Source organism: Lethenteron reissneri, chromosome 39 (assembly GCF_015708825.2).
Source record: "Lethenteron reissneri isolate LAM-NWPU_2019-01 chromosome 39, ASM1570882v1, whole genome shotgun sequence".
NCBI classification, from domain to species: Eukaryota; Metazoa; Chordata; class Hyperoartia; order Petromyzontiformes; family Petromyzontidae; genus Lethenteron; species Lethenteron reissneri.
The window spans coordinates 2772612-2796827 of NC_083817.1; the positions used below are offsets into that span (position 1 = coordinate 2772612).

General features: G+C 52.8%; 1 protein-coding gene across 1 annotated transcript in view; it reads left to right on the forward strand.

Moving 5' to 3' along the window:
- FARSA (phenylalanyl-tRNA synthetase subunit alpha) overlaps nt 1–23090 on the forward strand; it is a 56542-nt gene extending 33452 nt beyond the window's left edge. Inside the window, 4 exon segments of the mRNA XM_061567485.1 lie at nt 16008–16176; nt 17536–17613; nt 17826–17940; nt 21875–23090. Of these exon segments, the coding sequence (XP_061423469.1) occupies nt 16008–16176; nt 17536–17613; nt 17826–17940; nt 21875–21980 (468 nt within the window). The 3' untranslated portion in view covers nt 21981–23090.
- The last annotated feature ends 1126 nt before the right edge of the window (nt 23091–24216 follow it).

Below are 24216 nucleotides of genomic sequence, written 5' to 3' on the forward strand. Positions count from 1 at the left end.
TCATCTCTCTCCGGTTTCCGCTCCGAAGCGGTGCCGGGTTTCGTTGAGCCGGGTTAATTAAATTCTCTCCGCTCTGTTCCCGCTCGTGCGCCCAGAGTCCGCCTTGCGTCCAGCGGGCGGTCGCTCTTTCCCCGCCGCTCCTTCGCAGTCCGGAACTCTATCCCTCTCGCCTTGCCCGCTGCTCGCTCGAACTCTCTTGTCAAGTCCAAGCTTGAGGCTGTCCTATTCTTCATCCGCCTGTGACAATTTCCATCCGTCCCGAATGTCCTCGATCAGCACCGAAAGCCATTCTGGATGACAGCAGGGGAGGCCCTTCTGGAGTTGAACATCACCCCAGAAGGTAGGGCAGCAAAGTTGTACTGCGCTTCTACGCCCCCCGCTTCTGTGCTCCCCCACCTTTAGCCCGCACCGACCAGCGTGATGCGGTATCGTCGACCGATATGCACGCGCGACCCCCACGGCGTATGGAGGCCCTCATCCAGCAGCGGATTGACAAAAAACGCTGTTGCGTACACGTGGCAGCGCCTGACGATCACACTATGGATTGTACAAACGCGACCGTATCTCAAGATTCCTTGGGATGCGTCTAACGTGTAATTGCCTTTATATAAATACAGCTAAATCCAAACTGCCGCGATGTCGAGTGAGGAGTGAGTGAGCGGGATCGTGTTGCATGTGAAGACTCGCTGTGAAGGACGCCCCGTGATTGATGACCCTCAGAGGCGGGGGAGCGGTGCCTCTTGTGTTTTGCTTGTTGCCGTGGCGACCCGCGGTGTGCCGCTGCCGTCTTCCGACCGCTCGGCAGGCCTGGCGTGGTCGCTCGCTCGTCACCCCCGTTTGCTGCAGAGCAGTGTCGGAACGGACCGCCGTTCACGCTTAGTCGTCGTCATCAGCAGCAGCACCAGCAGCCTTGATCAAATCACTGCTGGGTTAAGCCCTTCCTATCCACCGCCATCTCTCACAATCCCACGATGATGCAACGACCCACTTTGCAGCTGCGCTTGAGTGGAGTTGATTTCACCGCTCTGTCTCCACGTTCCCTTTCCCTAGGCAAAACGAACGGACAAACGGGACTGCTGATCCCTCTGCAAACGACACGAGAGGGAATCGATTCGTGACTGAAATCGCCACCCAGAAATCGTGGCAACTCGTAGAATCGCGTCGGTGGGGGTGGGGACTACTTAACGTCTATTCGCCACAGACATGCTGGTGGCACCTGCCTGCGAGATGGAAAATTGGCCCTAACATCGTGCTGGTGTTACCAATCCATTTCACAGAATTTCCACAATGGAATATTTCCCCTCTGCCTCAGTATGCTTTTTTGACCAAAAGAATTCCTCGTTGCGAAGAAGCGGTGATTCACCCTGCCGATGACTGATCGAGACGTGCAGAGGCAAGGCCGTTTGTTTAGCAACTCCTATTTGCTTACGATGTGCAACTGAGATATTTAAGGCCGCAAATATGGTGCAGATGAAGGAAAAAGTGCCTTCACACGCCGTCGCCATCCCTCGTGGTCCTGCGATGCCACAAACCACCTCGCTCCCCACAATGCACCTCACTCCCACACACGGGTTGACCCCTTCACTCCATCTCTGGGGTGCTCGACCTCTGTCAAGCTCCCTGCTTTGGCTGCCATTTCATCACCAGTCTCGTCCATCTGCTAGTCAACCTTTCCAGCGATGCTCCGCCTCCAAGTCCACTTGTTTTCCACACCTCTGATTCGCGCGGTCGGCTACGTACGGTGCGAAAGTAGTTGAACGCACATACACACAACACGGACGAATCGAAAATAACTCTTTTCTCACGCAGCATGCAGGCGATTTTGCGAGCGCCTGTCACGAGCCTGAGAATCCTCGTTCAAGCGATGCGCCGTGACAGCCCGGCTTGTGGTGGTGGCGGTGGAGGGAGCAGGAGAGGACCCCCGATGTTGTTTGTCCCCTACTGCTGGCCTCCCGGATCGGCACGAGAGGCGAGAGTTGTGGCACGTGGGAACGTCGTCGCTAATTCGGACGTATTTTTAAATCACCGCCGACTCACCCTGGGGTCACGTGGCAAATTAAAATACCGCGTGCTGTTTTTGCTTGGAAGGTAAATCTCCCGTGGAAGGTCGGCCTGGGAAGGTTACCCTGGGAAGGTCACACCATTAGCTTTGTTTTATAGTTGGCATGTCACCGACTCCTCCCCCTCCACAATTTCGTACTGTGTCACAATTCGGAGTCTAGATAAATTATTTTTTAACATGGACTTGAGCAGAATCAGCAACTTAGAAGGCCGCGTCCGAAACCAGTGGGTCGGTTTTTCAGGTGAAAGGCGGTGAGTCTGTTTACTGCCATGTTATGAACCCCCCCCCCCCCCCCCCGTGAAAGGTACAGCTGTGAGTGGTGGAGCTATCTGCAGTGTAACTCAATGTAGCTTAACTACAACTCTATACACACTCTGTATCATCATCATCGTCTTCATCAACCATCGTCAATGCACTGCGAGATGAATGCCTCCCCAAGCCCCCGCCGCCATCTGTCACGATTCCGCGATTTACCAATCCACCCTGTGACATTGCACGCGAGCTGACTTTGTCACTCCATCTCCCAGCTGGTTGTCTCCCTTGTGTATGCGTTCACATTATACACACTGTACACACACACAGGAAGGCACTGGAGCTATGCACTTTTAAATTTAGATTGAAAACTAATTTATTTAAAACTACTTTTTTGTGTTTAGTTTGTCGTGGTTGCCCCCGCACCTACGATTCGCGCGGTTGGCTACGTACGGTGCGAAAGAAGTTGAACGTGCATTCCTTAGCTGCCATTCTGTCGCTATTCTTGGCCATCGTCCCTCGTCCTTTCTTGCGACGTGCCCTGCCCAATCCCCATTCACTTTTCTCACCAGTTTCAATTGTGGTCTTCAACCTGCATGTGTTTGCTCATTCCACGTGTTCTGCTTTCTAACTTTAATGCAATACAAAGCATGCGTCCGTCCTTCCATTTTTTTCGTGTATAACTCCTCACAACTCGTAGCTTACGCATTATAACTCAGCGGAGCCGCCTTGCATATATGCTCATGAATGCAGTTTTATTGTTTGTTCGGTGTAGTATTTCAACCGCTCGCTCCCTTTCCATGGGTCGGCGTGAACTGCGCTAAACGAGGCCAGGCCTTATTATTCCGTGGCCAGCACGGCTCTGGGATTCATTGAAACGGCGGCGTGTGCTTGTGGGGCGTGCGGTGTTGGTGGAGTTCCACGATCTTATCCGCGCCATCCGGAGTTTGCACGCCCTAGCGGTGCGCAGTGTGCCGCTACATGAATACACAAACAGGGTCCGGATCGCCATGTAAAAATAACAAAAATCTAAATCAATGCATTCATCAATAACACCGTGGCCTTACAAGGAACATGTGTAACGGGCGACGTTTCAGGCTATGGTGTCCTTCGCAGCAAATAGAGATGTCTCTATCATGTTTATTTTAAGACCGCAGTGTTACTATCGAACGTGCAAAATAAAAAAAAACACGTTTGTCCACGAGCCCCGTTGGCTTAAATTATTACCCACAATCCATGACGACAGAGCATCACTAAATCTTGTTAAACTCGTCGTCGTGTTAACGCGCGAGTATCGGCGGTCCCGACGGCTTGTGATGCGAGCACTCCTGCCGCCGCCGTCGCCGCTGCCGGCCTCGTCGTGCGGCGATTGAGGATGGATGAGCCGCCCTGCAACGTCCTCGCGTACACGAGCCGTCCCCCGATTGGTCACGGTGACTCTGCTGGAATCGTAATTTCCAGGTTGTTTGGATGAGGTTTCTTTTTTACTGCGTCGAGGCTGCACGCCCCCCGCGTGCCCTCTGCGGAGATGCTGAGGCCCTCGTTTTGAGACCAGGGTGGAAATGTTTCCGCACGCAGAGGGCGGGAGGGAGGGGGGCGGACGCGGTTGTGCTGTTTTGGGAAAATTAAATGAACTAAATCTCTTTGGTGACAGCTGAGTTAGTGCACTGGCCACTTGGGCCACCTGCTCCCACCCCGTCTTGGAATGCCGGACCGACGGATCATAAAATTCCTCCCATGCAAATGCGTCGTCAGCGCATTCTCCTCCGGACGCTTTAGTGGCATTAGGAATACATCAAAATGCCGTGTGGGCTGTGCACCGGGGCCTGGTGAATGCTGCTGTAGATTGTTAATCCATGGGAGTCTCAACGACGCATCAATTTATCATTTAATATCTATTTTGAAGCTCGCGGTGCATGCATCATATGGCATGCGTTGGAATCACTGTTTTTTTTTATTTGTTACTTGTTAATCGGTTCACGCCAGAGGCACTACCGTTCACCGTAATGTGCATGCAATATATATTCTCGAATTGTATTGGAACCCTGAACCGTAACAAATAATTGAATCGCCATAGGGAGTACGTATTTCCACCCCTAATCCAGAGAGTAAACACACATTCCAATTTCTCAACAGCAACAATTACAAAAATAAGACGTAGCATCGTACAAAATCAGGTATTGAGCTAAACGCATCAATTGACTTACAGTATATGTTAACAAAAACATCAACTCGCATCAACTGTGAAAGCGTTATGCCACACTCGTAACGGTGTGAATTGACACTGAATGAGGCGCCGTGAAAAGTCATCGCGCTCGGCGCTTCCGCGACCCTCGGAGCCCCGAGAGCGACGACGCCGTGTGACGCCTCGCAATGGCGGGGGGAGCGACACAAAGTGCACTTTCATGGCTCGGCGAGCATGCTCGCCCCGCTATTACGGGCCACTCAGCGCGCCGTGCCGGCCGCTCACGCGGACTCACCCGGTAAACGGCAATTACTGTAGCCGATTTGCCATTTCGGTGGGTGGCGGGGGGGAAGCAATCAATCGCAACGTTTTTGAGTACCGACACGCTGCGGTGGCAGCGGCGAACTTTCCCAGGAATCTGGGCCATGTCCCGGTTGAGCAAGAAGTGTATTTGACTCTTTTTCTTCTGTGATTCTCTTAGGTAGGGAGGGGTGAGTCGATGAAATTGCTGCGATTTAGATGTCGTGATTGGGTTCAAGAATCGATTCCTGTTTTTTTTTTTTAAACAATGCAGCATTGTTTTAGTGGTTACAGGAACGACGTAATCCCCATGACGTGTGATATATAGATAGGAATCGGGAAGACATTTTGCGCAATGATTTGCATTGACGAATCGTCACACCCAAGAGGTAGAGGTCCACGTAGCCGCCGAAAGGTTTAGCGATGTCTTTGGGGGTGGAACAAAAAAAATTCACAAAAGCGAACAGGAAATTTGAAATCGTGCTGTAATACATAAAGAATCTAACGCAAACATTGCTTCAGCTGGAATTTATTACCTTGTTTATAAAGAAAGTAAGGTGCATTGTTGGATTTTATTGGCCATTTTATCATTGCTCGTGCCGCAACTCGCTCCGTCCTGGCAGGACGCGGCACTCGGTTTGCTTGATTTTTTTTTAACAATAACCTTGCGGACTTCGCCGATCACCGCACATCAGATGTCAGACTGCGCAAATTATAACGCCTGTGTGCCACATTTGAACGCTCCTGGCAAGCGCAAACCAGCCAGCGCGGTTTGACAGATTAAATGGTTGGTAAGTACTGGCCTTGAAATATTTTAACAACATTTACAGTTTTAACAAATACTTTCGTCTCAATGCGGGGACGCTGCCACCGCGATCTAACGGTCAGCGCAGTGGACTTGGCAACCCGGAGGTCGCCGCTCCGATTCAATCTCCCGGCACGGCAGTTGAAACGACAATGTGGGACAATATATTCTTGGTTCTTTCGGTAAAGTCGCGTAGAAGGGAAATAATAAAAATTAAACATAAGATTAAATTCTCACGACGTTTCGGCCACAACGCAAGTAGCCGCCCTCAGGTGAAGAACAGGGCTGTCGGAAAGACAGCGTCCTAATGTGGGACAAGTTTCTTAAATCCCCCCAGGAGCGGTGTGAATGAATGAGGTACAACAAAGTCGATCATCAGGTCACGTGTGGTTGGGGGGTAAAGTTTTGAGTGTACTGCCACCTCTTTTCCCGAAGAAGTGTGACCAGCGTGGACGTGTCGGATAAATACCCTCCAGGTCCCTGCTCGATATCACCAGTATGAGGGTGTAACCCTTTTGAAGGGCTCCAGAGCTCCTTCTAGTGGAGCCTCTACCTGCAGCGGTGGCCTGAGCAAGCACTTTCAGGGCTGTGCCTTCTCCATTCGCACACGCAGCTGCGTACCTTGGGTTGTTTGTCCCAACGCTGGCAGAGACGCAACGGTTTTGTTTTTCTGTTGCAAGTTGTTCCTCTCGAGAAGAGTCCAGCTGACGGGATGGGATGTGTTTTTGGCCAAGTTCTATAAATAAGGAGGAGGGTGGGTGACTTGCGAATTCTGCACGCTGTGCCAATGCCAGCACAAATCCGCGGCGTTACGGCGCAAGTGCACCCCACCGTTATTGTTTTCTCGTGTTTGATATCTGCCCAGACTAATCGGGTGCGATGCACACGCGCACATCAATACGAAACGCATTGGAAACGAAAATGCAACGTTTTTGCGAACCTCTCCAAACCAGAGCATATAAACGCGTGAATGCAGCGTACTCTATCGCTCTTACGGGAAACACAGCGCTCCATTGCTCATATTCATTAAGTTATATAACACTCCCAAAGCATTTTTGTGAATTTATGTTCCAAGTTTGTACCTTTTTTTCTCCTTTACTGAGTACAGTGCCACGCTTTTAAGCACGTATCTTGGAGAATTTAGCGATAATGCCTGCATTTTGGAGAAGTGAGCAGGCCATATATGAAAGGCATGCTGTCTGGCAGCAAGCGGATTATTTAACTCGCACAAAGTTCTTCTTATCAGCCAGCAATGCCAATTATAATATTGCAAGGACAGCCTCCGCTTGGGTCTCAGTACTCACATCCAGGAGGGTCCTGCACCGTGATGTTTGACCAAGTCCATTCATGTGTGGGATGTCTGAGGAAAGCGGAGTCACCGGGAAGAAACTTGCATACGAGGGGGGGTAACGCCCAAAGCCCCGCATGGACAGGTTCAATAATCCATTTCTGTATTGCCATCTCCCGGCCACAACGTCGGCCCTTTTCTACGATCCCCGGCGAGCTCTAGTCACCTGTCCAAGTAATAACCAGGCTCGATCCTGCTTGGATTGGCTTCCGTGACCTTGACGAGGTCCGGTGCATTTGGGGTGGTGTGATTCGGTCCGCAGGCGTTTGTGTGGGGTTCTAGCCCCGGCTTTCTGAGAGCTGTCTCTGATCGACAGAGGAGCTCTGGACGCACGAGGATGTCGGCACTATGCAAATGAAAACATCTTCGCTGATGGGGCAGTCTTGCGCCGCCCACAGACGTGCGCTGTTATCTGCCTTACATCGCAGCGGCAGCAGCAGCAGCAAGCCCAACCTTCTTGAGCACACACGAAAAAAACGGCACAATGACCCCAGTGTTAGAATTTCGCAGCCTCCACAGTTTCGTCACGGCGTTAAATTGTCAGTTAGCAGAGCGTGCGTTTAACACTGGGAAATCTGTTTTGCGGGGAAGAGAAGCCCGGCTTTGTTTAGAGGAGGCAAAACCAGCGTGCGTGTTTTGTAATTACACTGGAAATCGTGCTCTCCGATTCAATGTCGGGGTGCTCGTGTGCGGATCCTTTTGTCCCTACTTATAAATAATAAAAAATTCATTCGCCACCGTTTGTTCGTCCACTGCTGGATGAAGGCCTCCCCATGCCGTCTGTGGGACACGGTGATTAGTTTGACTATACTTCACCACGCTGGTCAGTGTGCATTGTGAAGGACGGGCGCACGACCGTTTCAGATGCCAACGGCCAGGAATCTAACTTTGGTCGCCGGCGCCGGATTCATAGCGCAGTGTGCTAACCACTGCGTCACCACTCCAGCCCTCATCCACGTGGTACATCGCGGATAAACACCAAATGATTGGATGAACTTTGCCACCGCGTCCGTGTCAAGGAAACGGAGCGATGCACTCTGCTCACGTTCGGCAGCGACGACATTGATTGTCGCGTCCTGAGACCTTGGGAGATGGCAACGGCTCGTGAGGCCGTCATCCGGCAGAGGACGGAACGTGGCCGATTATGATGATCATCCCGAATGATACCCATAAACCGTTTATCTTCATCAACTCCATTATTATCTACCTTATCGGCGTGGGCACAGACTCGCGGGACTTTACACTCACTGGTTGTTGTGATGATGTAATGGTTGAAGTTGGGTCAGTGCCCTCTGCCTGGTGTTGACGGTGCTGAGCGGTGAGTAATGTTGGACCGCGCAGATGCGTTGGTCAAGGTACAGACGCTTTAATTCAAGTGCCGTGGCTGCTGTTGGCTTCTCGGGGGTGGCGTGAGGGCGCGCCAGGTTGCCTCGGCCTCAAACTGTGCACCCCCCCCCCCTGCCCAGGTGTGGCAGCTCTGGTAGGGGAGTCGTGGCACTCTCTGTCTCGCTCATCGAGTCACCCAGCAAACGGCACTTCCGTAATGCTTCACGGTGTCGCGAAGCCGGCTGTGTGCCTCCTGTTAAAGCCACGGAAATTCCTCGCGTTGCCCGCGCTGCCAATCCGCTGGTGGGCGCGGATAACGGGGAGGAATTGTCCGATGCTTTTGCCTCGCTCCGCTCATCCGCAGAAAGCGACAGGATAATCAGACAAATGAAGGTTGCGTCTGGGAGACTGCTTCCTGTCACCGCTTATTCGTGGATAAGTGTGGATAACAGCAAGAATGTGCTGCCACTCCGGGGTGTACTCCTCTCAACCGCCAACAGCTCTGCGGGTAATTGGATGAATTTGATGTTCCTAGGATAGCACCTCGGGTGACTCGCTCACAGATCGGCGCAGATAATAGGGCAACTGTTCGTGTAGAAACTAAGGATCAATGTGCGCATGATAGGATTCTTTGGGAGAGCGGATAAGAGTAAAGAATCTCACTGTACTTCCAAAAATACTCCCGGGTGTGTGTTTATTGAATCAGCTGGCTCAACTCTCTTAATCCCCGACACTAAGAGCCACTGTGCACCGAGGCACCGGGAACCGCGCTCGCTTACACGGACGGAGGGGGAGCGCTGGCTTGCGATCGTTTGGTCGCAAGTAATGAGCGTCGCTGTGCAAAGCGGGATTAATTATTTTCCGCTCGTTTGTTTCGCCCGGTGTCGGACTGACGGCCGGCGGGAGAAATGGGCACGGTGGCGGTGGGGGGGGAGAAGGGGGGCGGCCGTGGCCCCCGCCGCCGTGGTGGCGGTGCGGTGCGGTGCGAGCGACGCTGCCCAGCGGCCCGCTCAACTCAAATGAACACAAAATATAAAAAAAGCAACAACAAGGGCCCAATGTTGTCGTCCTCTGTACGCAATGCCAGAGCGTGGGTTAAGCCTTTTGAATAACATTTAAAGCCACGGCAAACAAACGATATCTATTAGATACGGGTCACGAGATCCACTGTGCATTATTATTACAATAATTATGATTCCCAGGATAGCCTCGCCCGAGTCTTGAGACTCTTTTTCAGGAGGGTCCTGCCAAGTTTTTGTTTGGAGTTAAGGTGGCGACGTTGCTGTTGCTGTGTAATCACAATCAAGTGATTTGCAGGTAACGTTTCAGTTATAAGGAAAGTTGGACGACATCAGTTACGTTCTATGCGTGTGTGTGTGTTTTTTAAGCTGCATAAAAACACAAGGAGTGTTTTCAGACTCCTTAAGATGTTATACAGGCGGCGGCGGAGGAGGAGGTCTGCCGTAAAGTATGCAGCGACCGGTAAAGAATAAATAAAAGATAAAGCCAACATCGCTGCGAATGCTAAAGGCCAGGAATGTGTTTTACTTCAGAGCAGATCACGGCCACGCTGCCCCCCCCCCCCCCCCAATCGAGACACTGCGCCTTCACGCGCTTTACTTTTTTACGGGACAGAAAATAACCCACGAAATATTTTAAGCTTGGCCTGTCTGGAAAAACTTAAGCACGCTAATGAAAACGTAGTTTCACGGCGGAGGGCTGGTCTATATACGGGGGTGTTCGGCCGATTTTAAAATAAGACTTTCCCATGGCCATTAGACGTGCTCACGGTGTTGTTTTGCCGCTCCCTCGTGCCCCGGCTTGGAATCAGAATCTTTATTTATATTGCAGGAGGAATCCGATGAGCTATAAAGTTGTCCAGTGGAGGCTGGTCAGAAAGTTACAACAACACAACGATAGGAGTGCATGGAACGGGAAAGGTAAGCAAATCACCCAAACTAAATAAATACAAATACAATTTTATTTTACCAGGTAAAGCCCTCTGAGAGCTCTTAGTTATTTTTCAGAAGCGACCTGGCCACAAATGATAGCCCAACGAAGTGGTTCACTCGTGACACGGGGGGGAGAGATTTTTCCACCACGCGCCGCCGCTCTTGACGCTTGCGCAGGGGAGAGTGGTGCAGCGGCTTGCACACTCCGCCCTGTTGAGGGCTCGCTCGGTCCACCCGACTGACCGTTTCATCTCATCCCATGCTGTGATCAACCGCCACCGCCCCGCAGGTCACAACACTTCCCATTCTGCCGCTTCCGTCACGCAGCGCCACTGCGGACTTCCCCCCGATCGCGTTCCTTCTTCTGGAGCGACAAACGTGTGGAATCGCCGATTTATATTTGTGGTGAAGCTAAGGGGTACATGCTCCGAATTGCGAGTGTAAGAATCTAGGCAATGCACTGCAATGCGGCTTTATAAAGCGTCGAGTGCGATCGCATCTCGGGGAGTGCGCGACAAAAGCAAGCGGAAGGTTGCAGGTTAACACACCAGCACGGGGTCGACTCGGCCCTTCATCGCTCCGTGGTTGATGAAGGAAGTCTGTGGTTGTCCTACGAATTGACTCATCCCCCTGCCAGATTAATGTGGAATTTCCACCTCTGGCTCAAGGCGGTGAACCGGCGATAAATGGCATCCCTCATTCATGTAAGTGACAGAGCGCCACGTTTTTTGAACATATATAAAGCCAAATATCCCTCGTTTAGTTTTTAACAGACTATTGAAGCAAGTGCTTTTAGTGAGCACCTTTTAAAACCAATGAGGTGCACGTGGGGGTGGGTGGCCAGCACAAAGCCCGGTCAGCCTTCACCTCCCCAGTGCTGATGTTGACACACTGCACCAGCTGCTCCTTTATAAGGTTGAGTCGACCTACGGGGGAGGTCTAACGCTGATATCGTCGCCACCGGCGTTGGCTGTGAGCAGGAATCAAGCCTCTGGTCGGCCGGTTTGTAGCACGGTGCGTGAACCACTCCCTACAGTCCTGCCCTTTGTCTTCTCTGCTTGTACACGTCCCATCCTTTCGCACGCATTGTGCACGCCGTCATTGTTTCATCGCGATATCGGCAAATCGCATCGGTGACAGGTTCCAAACTTACACACACAAACGTGTCCACACGTGCAATCGCCGTAGCGATCGGCGCCGCGCTCCTTGTCACAAACTGTCGCATGCAAGCGTGCGAGTGGGCCCGCACGCTTGCATGCGCGCGTTTGCCTTATCCGGCGCCGGATCCACGCGGCACATCACCGGGCGCTGAGCTCACGTTCCGCACGGCTTGCTCTGCATCGCGGCGGGGCATTGCCGCCGGGTTAAAAAAACGGGCGCGGAGAAAATGCGTGGGGGACGACGTTCCGCTGAAAAAAAAAAAACTCGCCCTGCCAGTGATGCCGCCTGTCGCTTAGAACTCGATTCTTTTCACGTTTAAAGGTGAAACTTCAGCGAGGAGTCTGTGCTTCCCCAGCGATCTTCCCCCCACCTCCTCGCCCGGAATGTGCCTAATGCCATCTGATTTTGCAAGCTCAGCAGGCTTAGGCCTGGATAATGCTTGGACGTGCAGGTACAATGCACAGACAGGTTGCGGAGCCGTGCGGTGGGTAGTGCAGCAGAGTCCGTTGTTGTACTGTGTGTTCTATGCTCCCCGCCTTCGCCAACACACACACAATGACTGGTGTGGTGGTTGTTGTGTTTAATAACCTGCCCCGGGCCTGCCGTACAGCCATCGGGAGACCCTCATTCAGCAGTAGATTCGCGAAAATGGTTGTACACCGTGTGGCTGCTGAATGTGTGTGTGTGTGTACACGCCTGCGTTAATGGGTGCTCGCTAACATCACTCACCGCAACAGTCTGTGTGTGTGTGCGCTTGCGGTTTGTGCTCTGTTGGGATGCGATCGCCACCCCTTTCTGGCTGGCAGATTCGGCTGAGTTGAGCTGCCCGTGCGGCAGACGCACTCTGAAGCGCAGCCCAGACTTGGCGTGGGTTGGGCCTGCATCGCTGACTTGCGTCGTTGGCATTGCCAGCGCACGGTGGTACAGTTTAGTGGTACTGTGCTGAACGGGCCCCGCAGTGTTCATAGAGAGCTCCTGTCAATTATGAAAAGGCAACCCAGCAGGATTTGTATCAGCATCACTGATTCATTGTCTAAAACAGGTGACAGCCCATGACACTGGATTGGGGAGGCCTTCATCCAGCAGTGGATTGATGACAGCTGGTGATAAGGATGATTGTGATTAAAGCACGTCAAGGGAGACGAAGATTACAAAGCAATACGGCACACGTGTAAAGAAGCATAACCGTAAATGTTTGACAAAAGACGACACTCTTCTGATGGGACCAGACGGTCAACATATTTCCCGAGCTCGCCTGCAGAAACAAATGCTGCTGGAAAACATTGACCTCGAGAACCCACAGAGTGGCTGATGGTTACACAATTTTACATTATTCTACATCGTCAAAACAGAGACCCCCGCGCGTGTGTTAGGTCGTCAGATCGTATTTAAAGAGACGAAACTCTTGCCGCCTTATTGCGTTTCGAATCTACGCGAAGTCGGCCGCGGGCAGAACTTGGTGGGCCCGACCGCACCGCGCGAGTCGGAGGATCTTAACCCTTGGAATGACGGGAGGCCGCGAATTGCGAGCCGTCTCGCAGCTGCGTGTCGGCGGCGGCGACGACGGCGGGCGGTGTGTGCGCAGCTGTCTCCCGCTCGTCGTCGTTCGCCGCCAGATGAGTTGGCCATCTGTTACCGCGGCACTGGCCCCGCTCTAAAGCTCCCGTCTCTTCCAACGGGGCGGCCGGGGGACCGCGAGGAGACGCTCGCATCTGCTGGAGCCATCGGGGCCTCGCCGTGGCTTCTGCTCGTGCCCCTGAGGGTGGGGGGCGCCGGGGAGTAAGAAGGCTCCCCCGGCCCCAAAGAGAGAAAACATTAGTGGGAACTCTCAACACATTCGTTGTCAGTAGTGCATTGGCCTCATAGAAATATATATCATAGGTGACCTTTTAAGCTATGGCCCTTTGTCGTCGCGCGTGATAAATCGTTGACACGAGCGGGAGATGCATAATTGGTCTATGGACCGTGAAGGGGGACGGGCCGCGTCCCAAAACGTCGGCTATTATTATATTTTTCCTATTAAGGCCACAGTGTTAATTATGAATGTGTTGAGTTTATTACGCGTGCTTGTGCACCACCGCCAACGCGGTATCACCAAATGACTGTTCTGTCTCCACATATATATAAATATAAATGTATTTTAGTCCGACAGCCACGTGGCTTTCCAGACCGGTGTCGTTTACAGTGGAACTCCTCCTCTTATCCGTGTCCCCTGTCAGCCGCCGATGGACCACTTTGCAGGAGCTCCCATTATCCGCGTGGCAGTGCTTACTGTTATCCGTGCTTTACCGGCGGGTAAGAGGAGTGGCCTGGCAATGGTAGGAAATTCGCTCTGTTATTTGCCTGTTCATCCATGTAGATAACAGCAATCTGTGCTGTTGAACGCAGATAATAGGATGTGCTAAGTATGCCCCCCCACCACCGCTCCCGCTCCCCCCCCTGAACAGTCACACCACGACCGCCATCACGGACGATAGGCGTTCCACTAAAGTTTTATCTTCCGAAATTATAGAAACGATCCTTAGCTTTGTTTTGATGGGCGAACTGGCGGAGATGTTGCATTTTGCTAATTGCTTGCAGTTGAATTTTGTGGCGGCTGCTGCCGCTGCTGTGCGGAGGCTTGCTCCGCTGAGGCAGGGGCAGCACGGGTGACTTGAAAGGGAGGCAACTTGAAAAGCCGGCCAGGGTGACCCCCGGCTCTTTGACCTTTTGACTTGGGAGACCCTTTCTTCCCGTTCCGTTAGCTGTAAAGTACATCCTCTATAGGGGCGGGGGGAAAACATGTGGGACGTGTGCGGTGGCTCATCCGTGGGGTTTTTTGCACGGGATGCGTGTAGACGCGTTTTGGTGACCCGCTGGTGCGCGTGTGACTTTGAGTTCACTCGGCGTAACTATGAAGCAGAAGTGTTCGCCTCTGCTGAAAGACATTTTTATGAGTTTGCTATTTCAGCAAAAAAAACAAGCAGCTTCAGCAGCTGAATATGCAAAATCCACCGGGCTTCTTGGCATTTAGGGAGTGCGTTACGCTTTAGAATTCATTGTATCCTGAATAGACTCGATTTGCTATTGCAACATGGAATTACCATCACCGATTCAGGGCCACCAGCAGCATGACCAACATGCCAGAGTTTGAGAGAGGGACTCGGCGTTTGTTGTACGTCTCGCTGTGATTGAGATCCCCAATGGATGTCCCCAGCGCCAACTCTCTCCCCACATCTCTCTCCTCCTTACTCCGCTGCTCTTGGTGTCACCCAGGATCAACCTTTTAACTCGGTGGGAGGTCGCCGCTTCTCATCTGCTGGCCTCGCCTGCGCGCACATTCTCTCCCCTCTCGTTGTCGGCACTGCCAAACTCAAATCCGAGCTGCCGCTGACGTTATCCGTGACCGAGACTCGAACTCCGTTCGGCAGGTTTCTTAGCGTAGTGCGCTAACCACTGCGCCACCCGCGCTCCACGCCGTGAACAGGTGCCGATTTCCCGAACGCGCCACTGCACTCCACTACCACTGCAGGCTGCACCAGCAACGGAGGGTGAGGGGGGGGCAGTGGGGGGGGGGCCGTGTTTACGCTCCGTTTTTGCAGGGGGCTGCCGCTGCTGGACGCTGCTGCGGGTGTTTTCGTGAGCATTTAGTGACCCAGCGCTCAGTTGTGGGGGGGGGGGGGGAGAATCTCGCCAAAAGCCCTAAATGCGAGCGCCTTCGCAGGGAGTCATAAATAAAACTCGAGATTATTTTCGACCGCTCGGGGTACTTTCTCATGTTACGAATCGCTTTGTATCATCGACGAAATGTAAGGAGATGGACGATGGAGACGAATGAGCAGACCATATACGGAGTCCACTTCCAATTCTTGCCAAAAATAACTGGATAGCCGACCAGCTGCAGCTGCTCCTCCAGCGTTGTGCATATTTTAATCGTTTATTCAGCGTGGCATTCAACATTCCTGGTGCCATTCCTCTTGTTTACCCACTTGACAAAAACAACAAAAGGGGCCCTGCCCTTCTACGGATTCGCCACAAGCCTGGGACTGCCATGGCATGTGTGACCATTTCACTCCATCCACCTCTCGAATTGTCTGGTACCTGCCGTGACATTCCGATGAATTGTCACGATTTGGGGCGACCGATGCGATTCAAGGATCAACTGAATTTTTTTTAAGAAACATTTTTTTCTCCCCATTTTATATTTTGTAGCACTTCTTCTCACGGCCTTGTTTGTACGCGGCGGGCACAGCGTTTGGCCCACTGTGCTATGACGTCGGCGATTTCGGGCCATGGTTAACACCAATGGCATGTGACATCTCAGCGGGTCCTAGATCCCCCTTTGCCCCACCCGCACCGACCAGCGTGGTGAAGTGTTGTCAAACAATCCCACGGATCCGCACGGTGGCGTGGGTAAGGCTGTAGATAGCAGTGGGGGGGGGGGGGGGGGGGGTGACAAAGGTCCACGGTTGTGCAGGGTGGCGGTCGCCCATCCAAGCAAGACTCTCAAACCCTGTTGTCTTCTGAGGCCTGATGCAATCTTCCGGATGAAGATTTGGTTGCAAGCGCCGCTGCTGCGATTGTCGGTTAACACAGATTCACGTGCACCCCCACCCCACCTCCCCGCGTGTCCGCAGGAGAAGTTCACGCCGGTCAAGTACTTCTCCATCGACCGGGTGTTCCGCAACGAGACGCTGGACGCCACGCACCTCGCCGAGTTCCACCAGATCGAGGGCGTGGTCGCTGACTATGGCCTCACGCTCGGCGACCTCATGGGCGTGCTTCACCAGTTCTTCACCAAGCTGGGTACGCGGTGTATGTGGCGTACGCGCGTGTGCGTGCAAGTGTGCGTGCGAGTGTACGTGCGTGTGTGTGTACGCGCTCGCTAGCAATTGCGTGAGCGCCAGCAAAACAGGACACCCAACGCTCGCAGGGATTCATTTCAGCCGGGGGGGGTCTGTCTGGATAGGCGACCCAGAAAATCCCGCACCTTTTGCACTGTGTGGTTGGCTACGTATGGTGCAAAAGAATTTCAACATACGTGCAAACATACTTCCGCACGCAGTTACTAGTCACGCGCCACCTACTGCAGCCAACCGGAAATTACCCGGTGAGAAATTGAGCTTTGCCAACACATGTTGGCACCGTGCCGAAATATGCCGCAGCTGACGTTTAGCCAGCGCAATAGACCAAGTGCTCATCTTGGGATTGTACCTCCTTTGCCACCGCACCTCGCCACCTCTTCCTTCCTTGTTCACTCGATTTGTCAGCTGTCGCTGTCCTCCGAGGTTCCACTGGTTTCTGTGTTCTGGGTTTAGGTCTTCCTCTTGGTCGCCAACCGTCTGTGTGTCACTCCAATGCCTGTCTCCGTCAGCTGCTCTCTGCAATCCTGCACACATGCCCAACCCATCACAACCTCCTCCTCTTTATGGTGACACCACGACACTTTCATGCCACTTGCTATCACAAACTTCGAAGTCGCTTGCCCCGTTTTCCTCTATCCCGAGCTCACGTCCCACGCATTCCAACCCTTCTCTTCACACCTCCAACACTTTCCTGCCACTTTCCGTTTTTAACTTGCAAGTTCCTTACTGTGTCCTGTCATGAGATTCATAGCATTGTCTGTATATCTAATATAGCAGTAAACGTACACTCACAGCACCCAGCGCAGACCAGTAGTTTGGTTACTCGCATTCACGCGGCGATCACTTTGTAATGATTGCTCTGCCCCTGAGTCAATATCAATGACGTTTGGTACCGCGCCCGGTTGTGTGCTCGCGTGCGCGTGGGCAAACCGCCGCAGGTATTCTTATTTATCCATCCCTAAAACAAAGCGTGGCGTGTATCGACACGTGTTTTAAGGAACGTGGCGACACGTGTTTTAAGGAACGTGGCGACACGTGTAGACACGCGTCCTCGAGCAAAATTGCAGTCGACAGGCCAAGTTGGGCTTTCTCTGCGAGTTCACGAAGGGAAACTGAAAGGAAAGCCATCGTAAACAACCAGCTGAGAAAACAGCCTCACGCTCGTGGCCGAGCGCGTGTTCATGTACTGATGTTTACGTGAATAAAGCAGCTGTAGGGCCGCGGTAATCGGCACGGCGGCTAATTGGATCTCTCTCCCTCTCTCTCGCGTGCACGCGTGCCCTGTCGGCCCCGTGAGCAGGGATTACCAAGTTGCGTTTCAAGCCGGCCTTCAACCCCTACACCGAGCCCAGCATGGAGGTGTTCAGCTACCACGAGGGTGAGCTCGGGCCTGCGAGTGCCACCGCCGCCGTTACCGCCGCCCGCGCTGCTCGTCTCCGATGTTCAGCAGCGGTCGCGTTGTTCTGTCTTCCGTCTTCGTGCGCCTTGAATAGTTCGATGTCTTGGCACGGCTAAAGGATCGAGTGTAAGGCGGTGTGGGTAAGAGCGGTGTAAGAGCGGTGTGCGCGTGGTGTGGCGGCGTCTCCGCAGGCCTCAAGAAGTGGGTGGAGGTGGGGAACTCGGGGGTGTTCCGCCCTGAGATGCTGCTGCCCATGGGCCTGCCGGAGGGCGTCTCCGTCATCGCGTGGGGCCTCTCGCTCGAGAGGTAGCGCACCTCCTCGCACGGCGGTGGCGGTGCCGCAGCACTGGCCAGCGGTCACATGCACGCACGCGTGCGCTCGCACACGCACGCGTCACCCCCTGCACGTGCCGGCACATGGCCTGCTGGCGCTGGTTCACCGTGTCAAGTTGCGCGAATGCAGCCGACGTGAGCGCCAGGACTGGTTTCACAAGCCTGTTTGTAGGGCCCACCCATATACATATGACGCATGCTAATGATGCTTCGATTCGCTCAATTAGCATCGGTTATTTTGTTCACGATATATGCGTCGAATTTCATGTGTGATTATTGGTTATTTACAAATTATGCACCTTATGCCGATGCTACACTTTCGCTGACGGAACAAGCTAAACTGTGCCGACAAAATAAAAAATTAAGTGGGATTAGAAAGGGCTCCTTCTCGAGAAGGGACGATCGCCAGTTGTCAAGGCTTACGACGGAGTGGCGGCAACAGGAGCGAACACACACAGAGAGAGAGCACATTCGCCGTGGAGACGGAAGCGACAAAATCGATCCGTGCGCACGTACTGGATTGGTACATCGCGAGACATTGAGAGGGGCCTTCACCCAGCAGTGGATTGACCGTGGCTAACAACGATGACGATGCGTGGTGAATTGTTACAAGCCTAATACGCACGCATCCTAGTTCCGAGTTTCAACGGAACGACAAAGACCCATCTCGCAACGTCTGCCAGCCCGAAGCGTTGCACGGCGACCTCCTGAAGGTTGGGGTCAACTCGGCCGTAGCGGTCAGGAGCCGAAGTTGACCCGACTGACCCAAGCCGCGCTTGTCACTCGTCGTGGCGTCTGCGAGACCTCCGTTAGAACTCCGACTCCAGGTGGCGACTCCTCCCCCCCCATTCCCGGCACGGAGGGCTGGGGGGGGAGGTGTCTCCGGGGCTTTCCTCATGGTTCACATCCCTCACCACGCGCAGCGCGAGCGATCACCGCGCCGGCAGCTTTGCCCGGCCCCCGGGTAGAAGGTTAAGCGAACTAATTAACTCGAGACAAATAGCGGGGCCCCAGCGTACACAGAACACATGGGCTAACCCTTGCCTGTTCCAACACAGCTCTGTGTGTGTGTGTGTGTTTTTATCGGTGCTCGTTTTCTGTTTGTCAAAACACGATTTGGGGATAAGAAATACGAACCGGTCAGTGGCGCGATGGCTGACAGATTCCTCGTTAAGGTGTTCGGTTAAAGTCAGAGGTCGTGGAAGCTTCGGTGAATTTAAGGTGGCTGGCACAGATCCATCACAGCTTGAACCTTGGGTGCAAGCCGACACCAGAGACACGTCTTCGATGCATCGATTAAAACTGATTCTTAAGGTCACGATGATGGTTGATGCTTAGAATCGTGCGGGTAAGAATTGGTCACTTTCGAATTGTGTCGGATTTGATTCGTTTATTTAAGCCGTGCAGCAAATACAGCTGCTACTTTCACCACGACTGTTAAAAAAGAAATAATTTAATCAAATCGTGACTGAATGGTGACAGTCTAAGAATCGCGATGGGAGATCGATCACTATATGCCAAGCAGAAACCACAGTGGGGCCACCACTGCATCCATGTGCCATTCACAACAAATTGTACGTTTGCACTATAATTCGCCACCGTAGTATAGCTTGGACGCAGAGCGACCACAGGCTAATATGTCAGCCAATCTTATAGGCTTGGGTCCATTGAGACGACCGGCTGAGATGGGGGATGATCGTTTGCAACAGCAGGCACAGGAGAGGGCTCTGGGCTGTTGTGAGCGAGTCGGAGGCAAGCCCCTGAGTGGAGACCAGTTGTCGTTGGCGTGCGCCATTTATTATTCCTTTCCTCCCGGTTTGTAACGAGGTGACGCCACCGCGCCAGGCTTGAGCGATTTACAAATATTGAGTTGGTGAACTGTGTGGCGATGCCTGCACATTTACCTTATTGGGTAACAACCTGACGATAGCCCAGAGAGGCTCTTTGGGAGGATTTGGCCTGTCACGTCTTGGGCGCTGTTGCGAAGTTATTGTTTTTTTCCAACGCGTTTGCCGGCATTTAATTTCAGGGACTCGTGCGGCGACCGGTGAAAGCTCTCCACGCATTCTTCGCAAATCTGTTGTTGTTGCCCATTTTCCACTCTCATTTCAACACCCTGGGAAACCCATAATAACATCTGCTTTACGAATTTAAAAAGTTCCTCTTGTAATAAGAGTAAAAAACAATATTGGAAAAAGTCACGAGTTTTTTTAATTTGTCGAGCCACCACGGATTCGTGGACGCATGAGCTGTGAACGATCAAAAGGCTTTCGCTCAAGTAAGCGTCAGTGCAGCCTCTGTGTTGCTGTTGTTGTGTTAGTGGCTGTAATTAGTCGTTGTTTAAGGGCGCTTTCTTCGTGCACAAGCTCTCTAAATCGGCGAGCAATTGTCCAAATGCGCGCCTGTGCCGTCCGACACATTTAGCCGCCCGTAAAACAGGCCCAGCGAGATTTTCCTCCCCAGTCATGACCAAGTGCAAATAGGTTCCGCTATCGCCATCGCTCACACCGCTTCGCTGACAGGTCGTGATATCAAGCAACGATAAGCAACGATAAGCAACTATAAGCAGCGCTTAAGGGAATGCACACACCCGAGCATTAAACCGTGGCTTTTTTTTGAGGGCATCGGACAGAAGCTGTGGCCTCTTGCCACACTGAAAAATCCACAATAGCTGTCTCTGGTGCGATTTCCGTGATGCATCTGTAGACATTCCCTGCATTTTTCCCCCAAAGGCTGCGAGATTTCGCCAGAACCGCGGCGTAATCCGTTGGCGGCTGGCCGTAAACCCTGAGACGAGCCGGGAGGAAGGCGGCAGGTGGCTATGGGAATGCTTCTCTCCTCGGGGCCTGCACCTGTGCCTTCCTTAAACATATTAAATGCGCCGCCTCTTCTTGCGTACGAAAAAAGGGCCCATAAACTTTAACCTTTTGCCTGTTCGAATGGTTGCGAGCGGGATAGCGTGCCTGAAATGGAATTTTTATCTTTCGCTGCACTTGACTTTTCTGCGCATGCCGGGTTTCAAGTTGAAAGCCGGCCGAGTTGCATTCTTCTGCCGAGCTGCTTTTTGAGGCTGGCCATGATGTTGGATTGTTTTAAGGATGAATGGCAAGTGATGTTAGATCGAAATAGATGGGAGGTGGGTCCAGTCAAGCGCAGTCCCCCCCCACACCTGCGTCTCAACGCTTGGAAGGTGAAGGTTGGTGGATCGACCGCCGATATGTAAAACTCCCAAACATGAAGGCAAACGCTCATTAATGGAATTAGCCAAACACCCCAATGCAGGATTCCCCTGAAAAAGAGTGTTAAGCCTCACCGAGGCTTCCCTGAATAACACATTCCTGCGGAGGGAGCTGGTAGGAACGTTGGGTTGCTCAGTCAATGGCCAGGGTCAACGGCGGCGTGGTGTATTCCGCAAATATGCTCGACTGTGAGGGCGGGCACAAGCCGGCGTGAGTAGGTTAAACGTTGAGTTTTATAAGGGCACCACGGGGTGACCAGCCCCTCCCCACCCAGCCCCACCAGCCCCACCCAGCCCCTTCCCACCCTCCCCACCCAGCCCCTCCCCACCCAGCCCCTCCCCACCAGCCCCTCCCGGCACGACATACACAATCATCCCCTGTGGGCTGGTGTAGCCAGGAGGTTCTTACCAGTATTCTATATATGTTGTCCATCACCCTGTCGAGTGGTGAACCTTGTCGCAGTTTGCCAGTCCCACATTGGCCATCCACTATTGTGTGCAATGTATTCGGAGCCAGGACATCTGTTGGCTGAACGTTGATTAAGCAGCGTCTTCGTGAAAGGCTTTCCAGCGTTGTCCGACAGAGGAAAAAAATAAACCTTCTCAAACGTTGTTGTCCATGGCACCCCGGTCTGATCAGTGCGACGGTGGCCTTCTGCTCTCTTTCAGGCCAACGATGATCAAGTATAGGATCGACAACATCCGGGAGCTGGTGGGACACAAGGTGAACCTGCAGATGGTGTACAACAGCCCCATTTGCCGCCTAGAGGCGTGAAGTCTCGTCCTGGGAAACAGGAAGCCAAACCGGCATTGGTGGGGGTGGGGGGGTGTCTTTACAAAATCTTGGTCCATTCAGCCTGACCTCTCGCCTGCTGGGCTGTTTTCCAAAGAAGCAAGGTCAGGTGTGTCCAGTGTAACTAATGGGCGCCGTTTGTCAGTCACCCGCATGGCGACTCTGGCCCAAGCCCGGACGTATCCCCGCTGCGCCGTTCTCCTTCGCAAAGGGGAGCGGTAGACTCAAGTGCAGGACAAGCAAACGCGTTGGGCGTGGGGAAGGGCTTGTCGGGACAGGTGCACGGGTCGGTAAATCGGTGCACGCTTGTAGATGGCGGGGGATGATTATGGTTTGTTTTGGGTTCCCACCTCCCTTGACCCCGCCGCCGCCGCCGCCGCCGCACACCACCCGGCGTCGCCTGTGACCCGGCGTCGCCTGTGAACCGGCATTGTCCTGCCAGCTTAACAATGAGACGAATTCGGCAAGTGCCGGCTCCTGCACAATGCAGGGGTCCTCGCGAACGGCCGGTGTTGACATCGCCCTGCACGGAGTCGCTGGGCTGCTCATTGTTGGTGACTGTCGTTGCCGCCCACGTCTCTTATCTTTGCAACAACAATAAAATCTGAAACATATTGCACGCCTATAGAAATGGAGTGGTCCCGTCAGATGGTGAAGGCCGACGATGCTCAGAATTAACGTCTTTTGTCTTGCTCGCCATTTCGTGCATTTGGGAACTCGTTTGGTTCCGCGCAAGTGACTCGCGCGCTCTCCGTTGTGATTTTGGGTCACACCGCGGGTCGTTCGGCTTGGTGTCCGACGCGGCACAACCCGGGAACGCGTTTGAGAGCTGTGCAGCACCAAACCCTACGCAGTAGTAAATGTAATCTGACGTGATGACGCGTTCGCGTTTACCAATATAAAAAAAACGCTTAAGCCTGAAAAACATGCGTTTACTCATGCGGAACCGTGACATCCTTTTTGTTTCTGAGCAAACGTCGCATTGCGTATTGCTGCCACGGTGACGTGTAATAACTGCAGGTGCTGGAATCCACCGACGATGATGTATGTTCATGTTCCCCTTGCTTGCGGTCAATAAACAGTTACACCACACACGCGCGCTGGCTGCGCACCGCTGTTGTCAACGATGTGGCTTTGGCTTGACGGACAGCAGACCGCTGTTGTGCCCCAAGAGGTGGCCGGGTGTCTCGGAGGTCAGAGACGCTGAGATCCTGGGTTCGAATCCAGGTTTTAAGCCCACCTGTCATTAAACCGGGTTCTCAAGTTTAGCGAGCGCATGGTCTCAGCATGCCCAGTCACTGATGACTGCAGAGAGAAAACCATCGTTATTAAATTTTGCGCATTATTTTAAGTTATAGAAAAAAACCTGAAATCTATATACATGAAAGGAAAATTTGTGAATGTGTGTCTGTTCGAAATGTTTAGCATACTTCCCGACATGCAACAAACTTGAAATTTGGCATGTGGGTAGCTTCCAGACTGTACACAATGCAAAAAGTCTAAACATTTACATTTGTATTTTGGGGGGCGGCGGGGGGGGGGGGCCAATAATGGATATATTTTGCACGGAAAGTGAGCGGTGACGTCACATCTGTGATTTCACCCGCATGTCACGCAGTGTGCCTGCTGACGTCACGCATTCCCCCACCCTCCACGTAGGCCGTGTATTAATCCAAGTCTTGGGCGAAGCCGGGTAGTGAAGCTAGTAATGAATAAAATCAAACTTTTGTTTGATGAACATCTCTGCAGCGGTGCATGTGGGCAAGTGTGGGGCCCGCAGTGTAGATAAGAGGGCTCTTCAAAGACAGGCTCTCAAAAGTAGTTCTCCGATATCTACTTGCACAGGCCGTTCGTTATCACGGTAGCAGTGCTCTGCGAGTGTTCACAATTGCAGGTAACACATTTGGTGGGTTGGTGGAGAATAACAATGTTTTTACTGCCCACCACTCTGAAACAATAATTTCTCCCCGGTACGTATGTTTTTGCGCGTGTCGCCAACGTACGCAAGTATGTGCGGCATGCACGCGATGTGTGTTATGCAAGGCACGTGCAGCCGGTGGTAGATGTCATGATAAGCTGCGTTGCTTCGAGGTTCGGTGGATCCCATGGTGCAGGGAAGATAGCATCAGCTCTGAAGCAAGTCTCTAAACCCCGCACTGCTCTGTAAACCAGACGTGGGAGGAAGATGCTTGGAATAGACTCGCGGGTGTTGCACGTA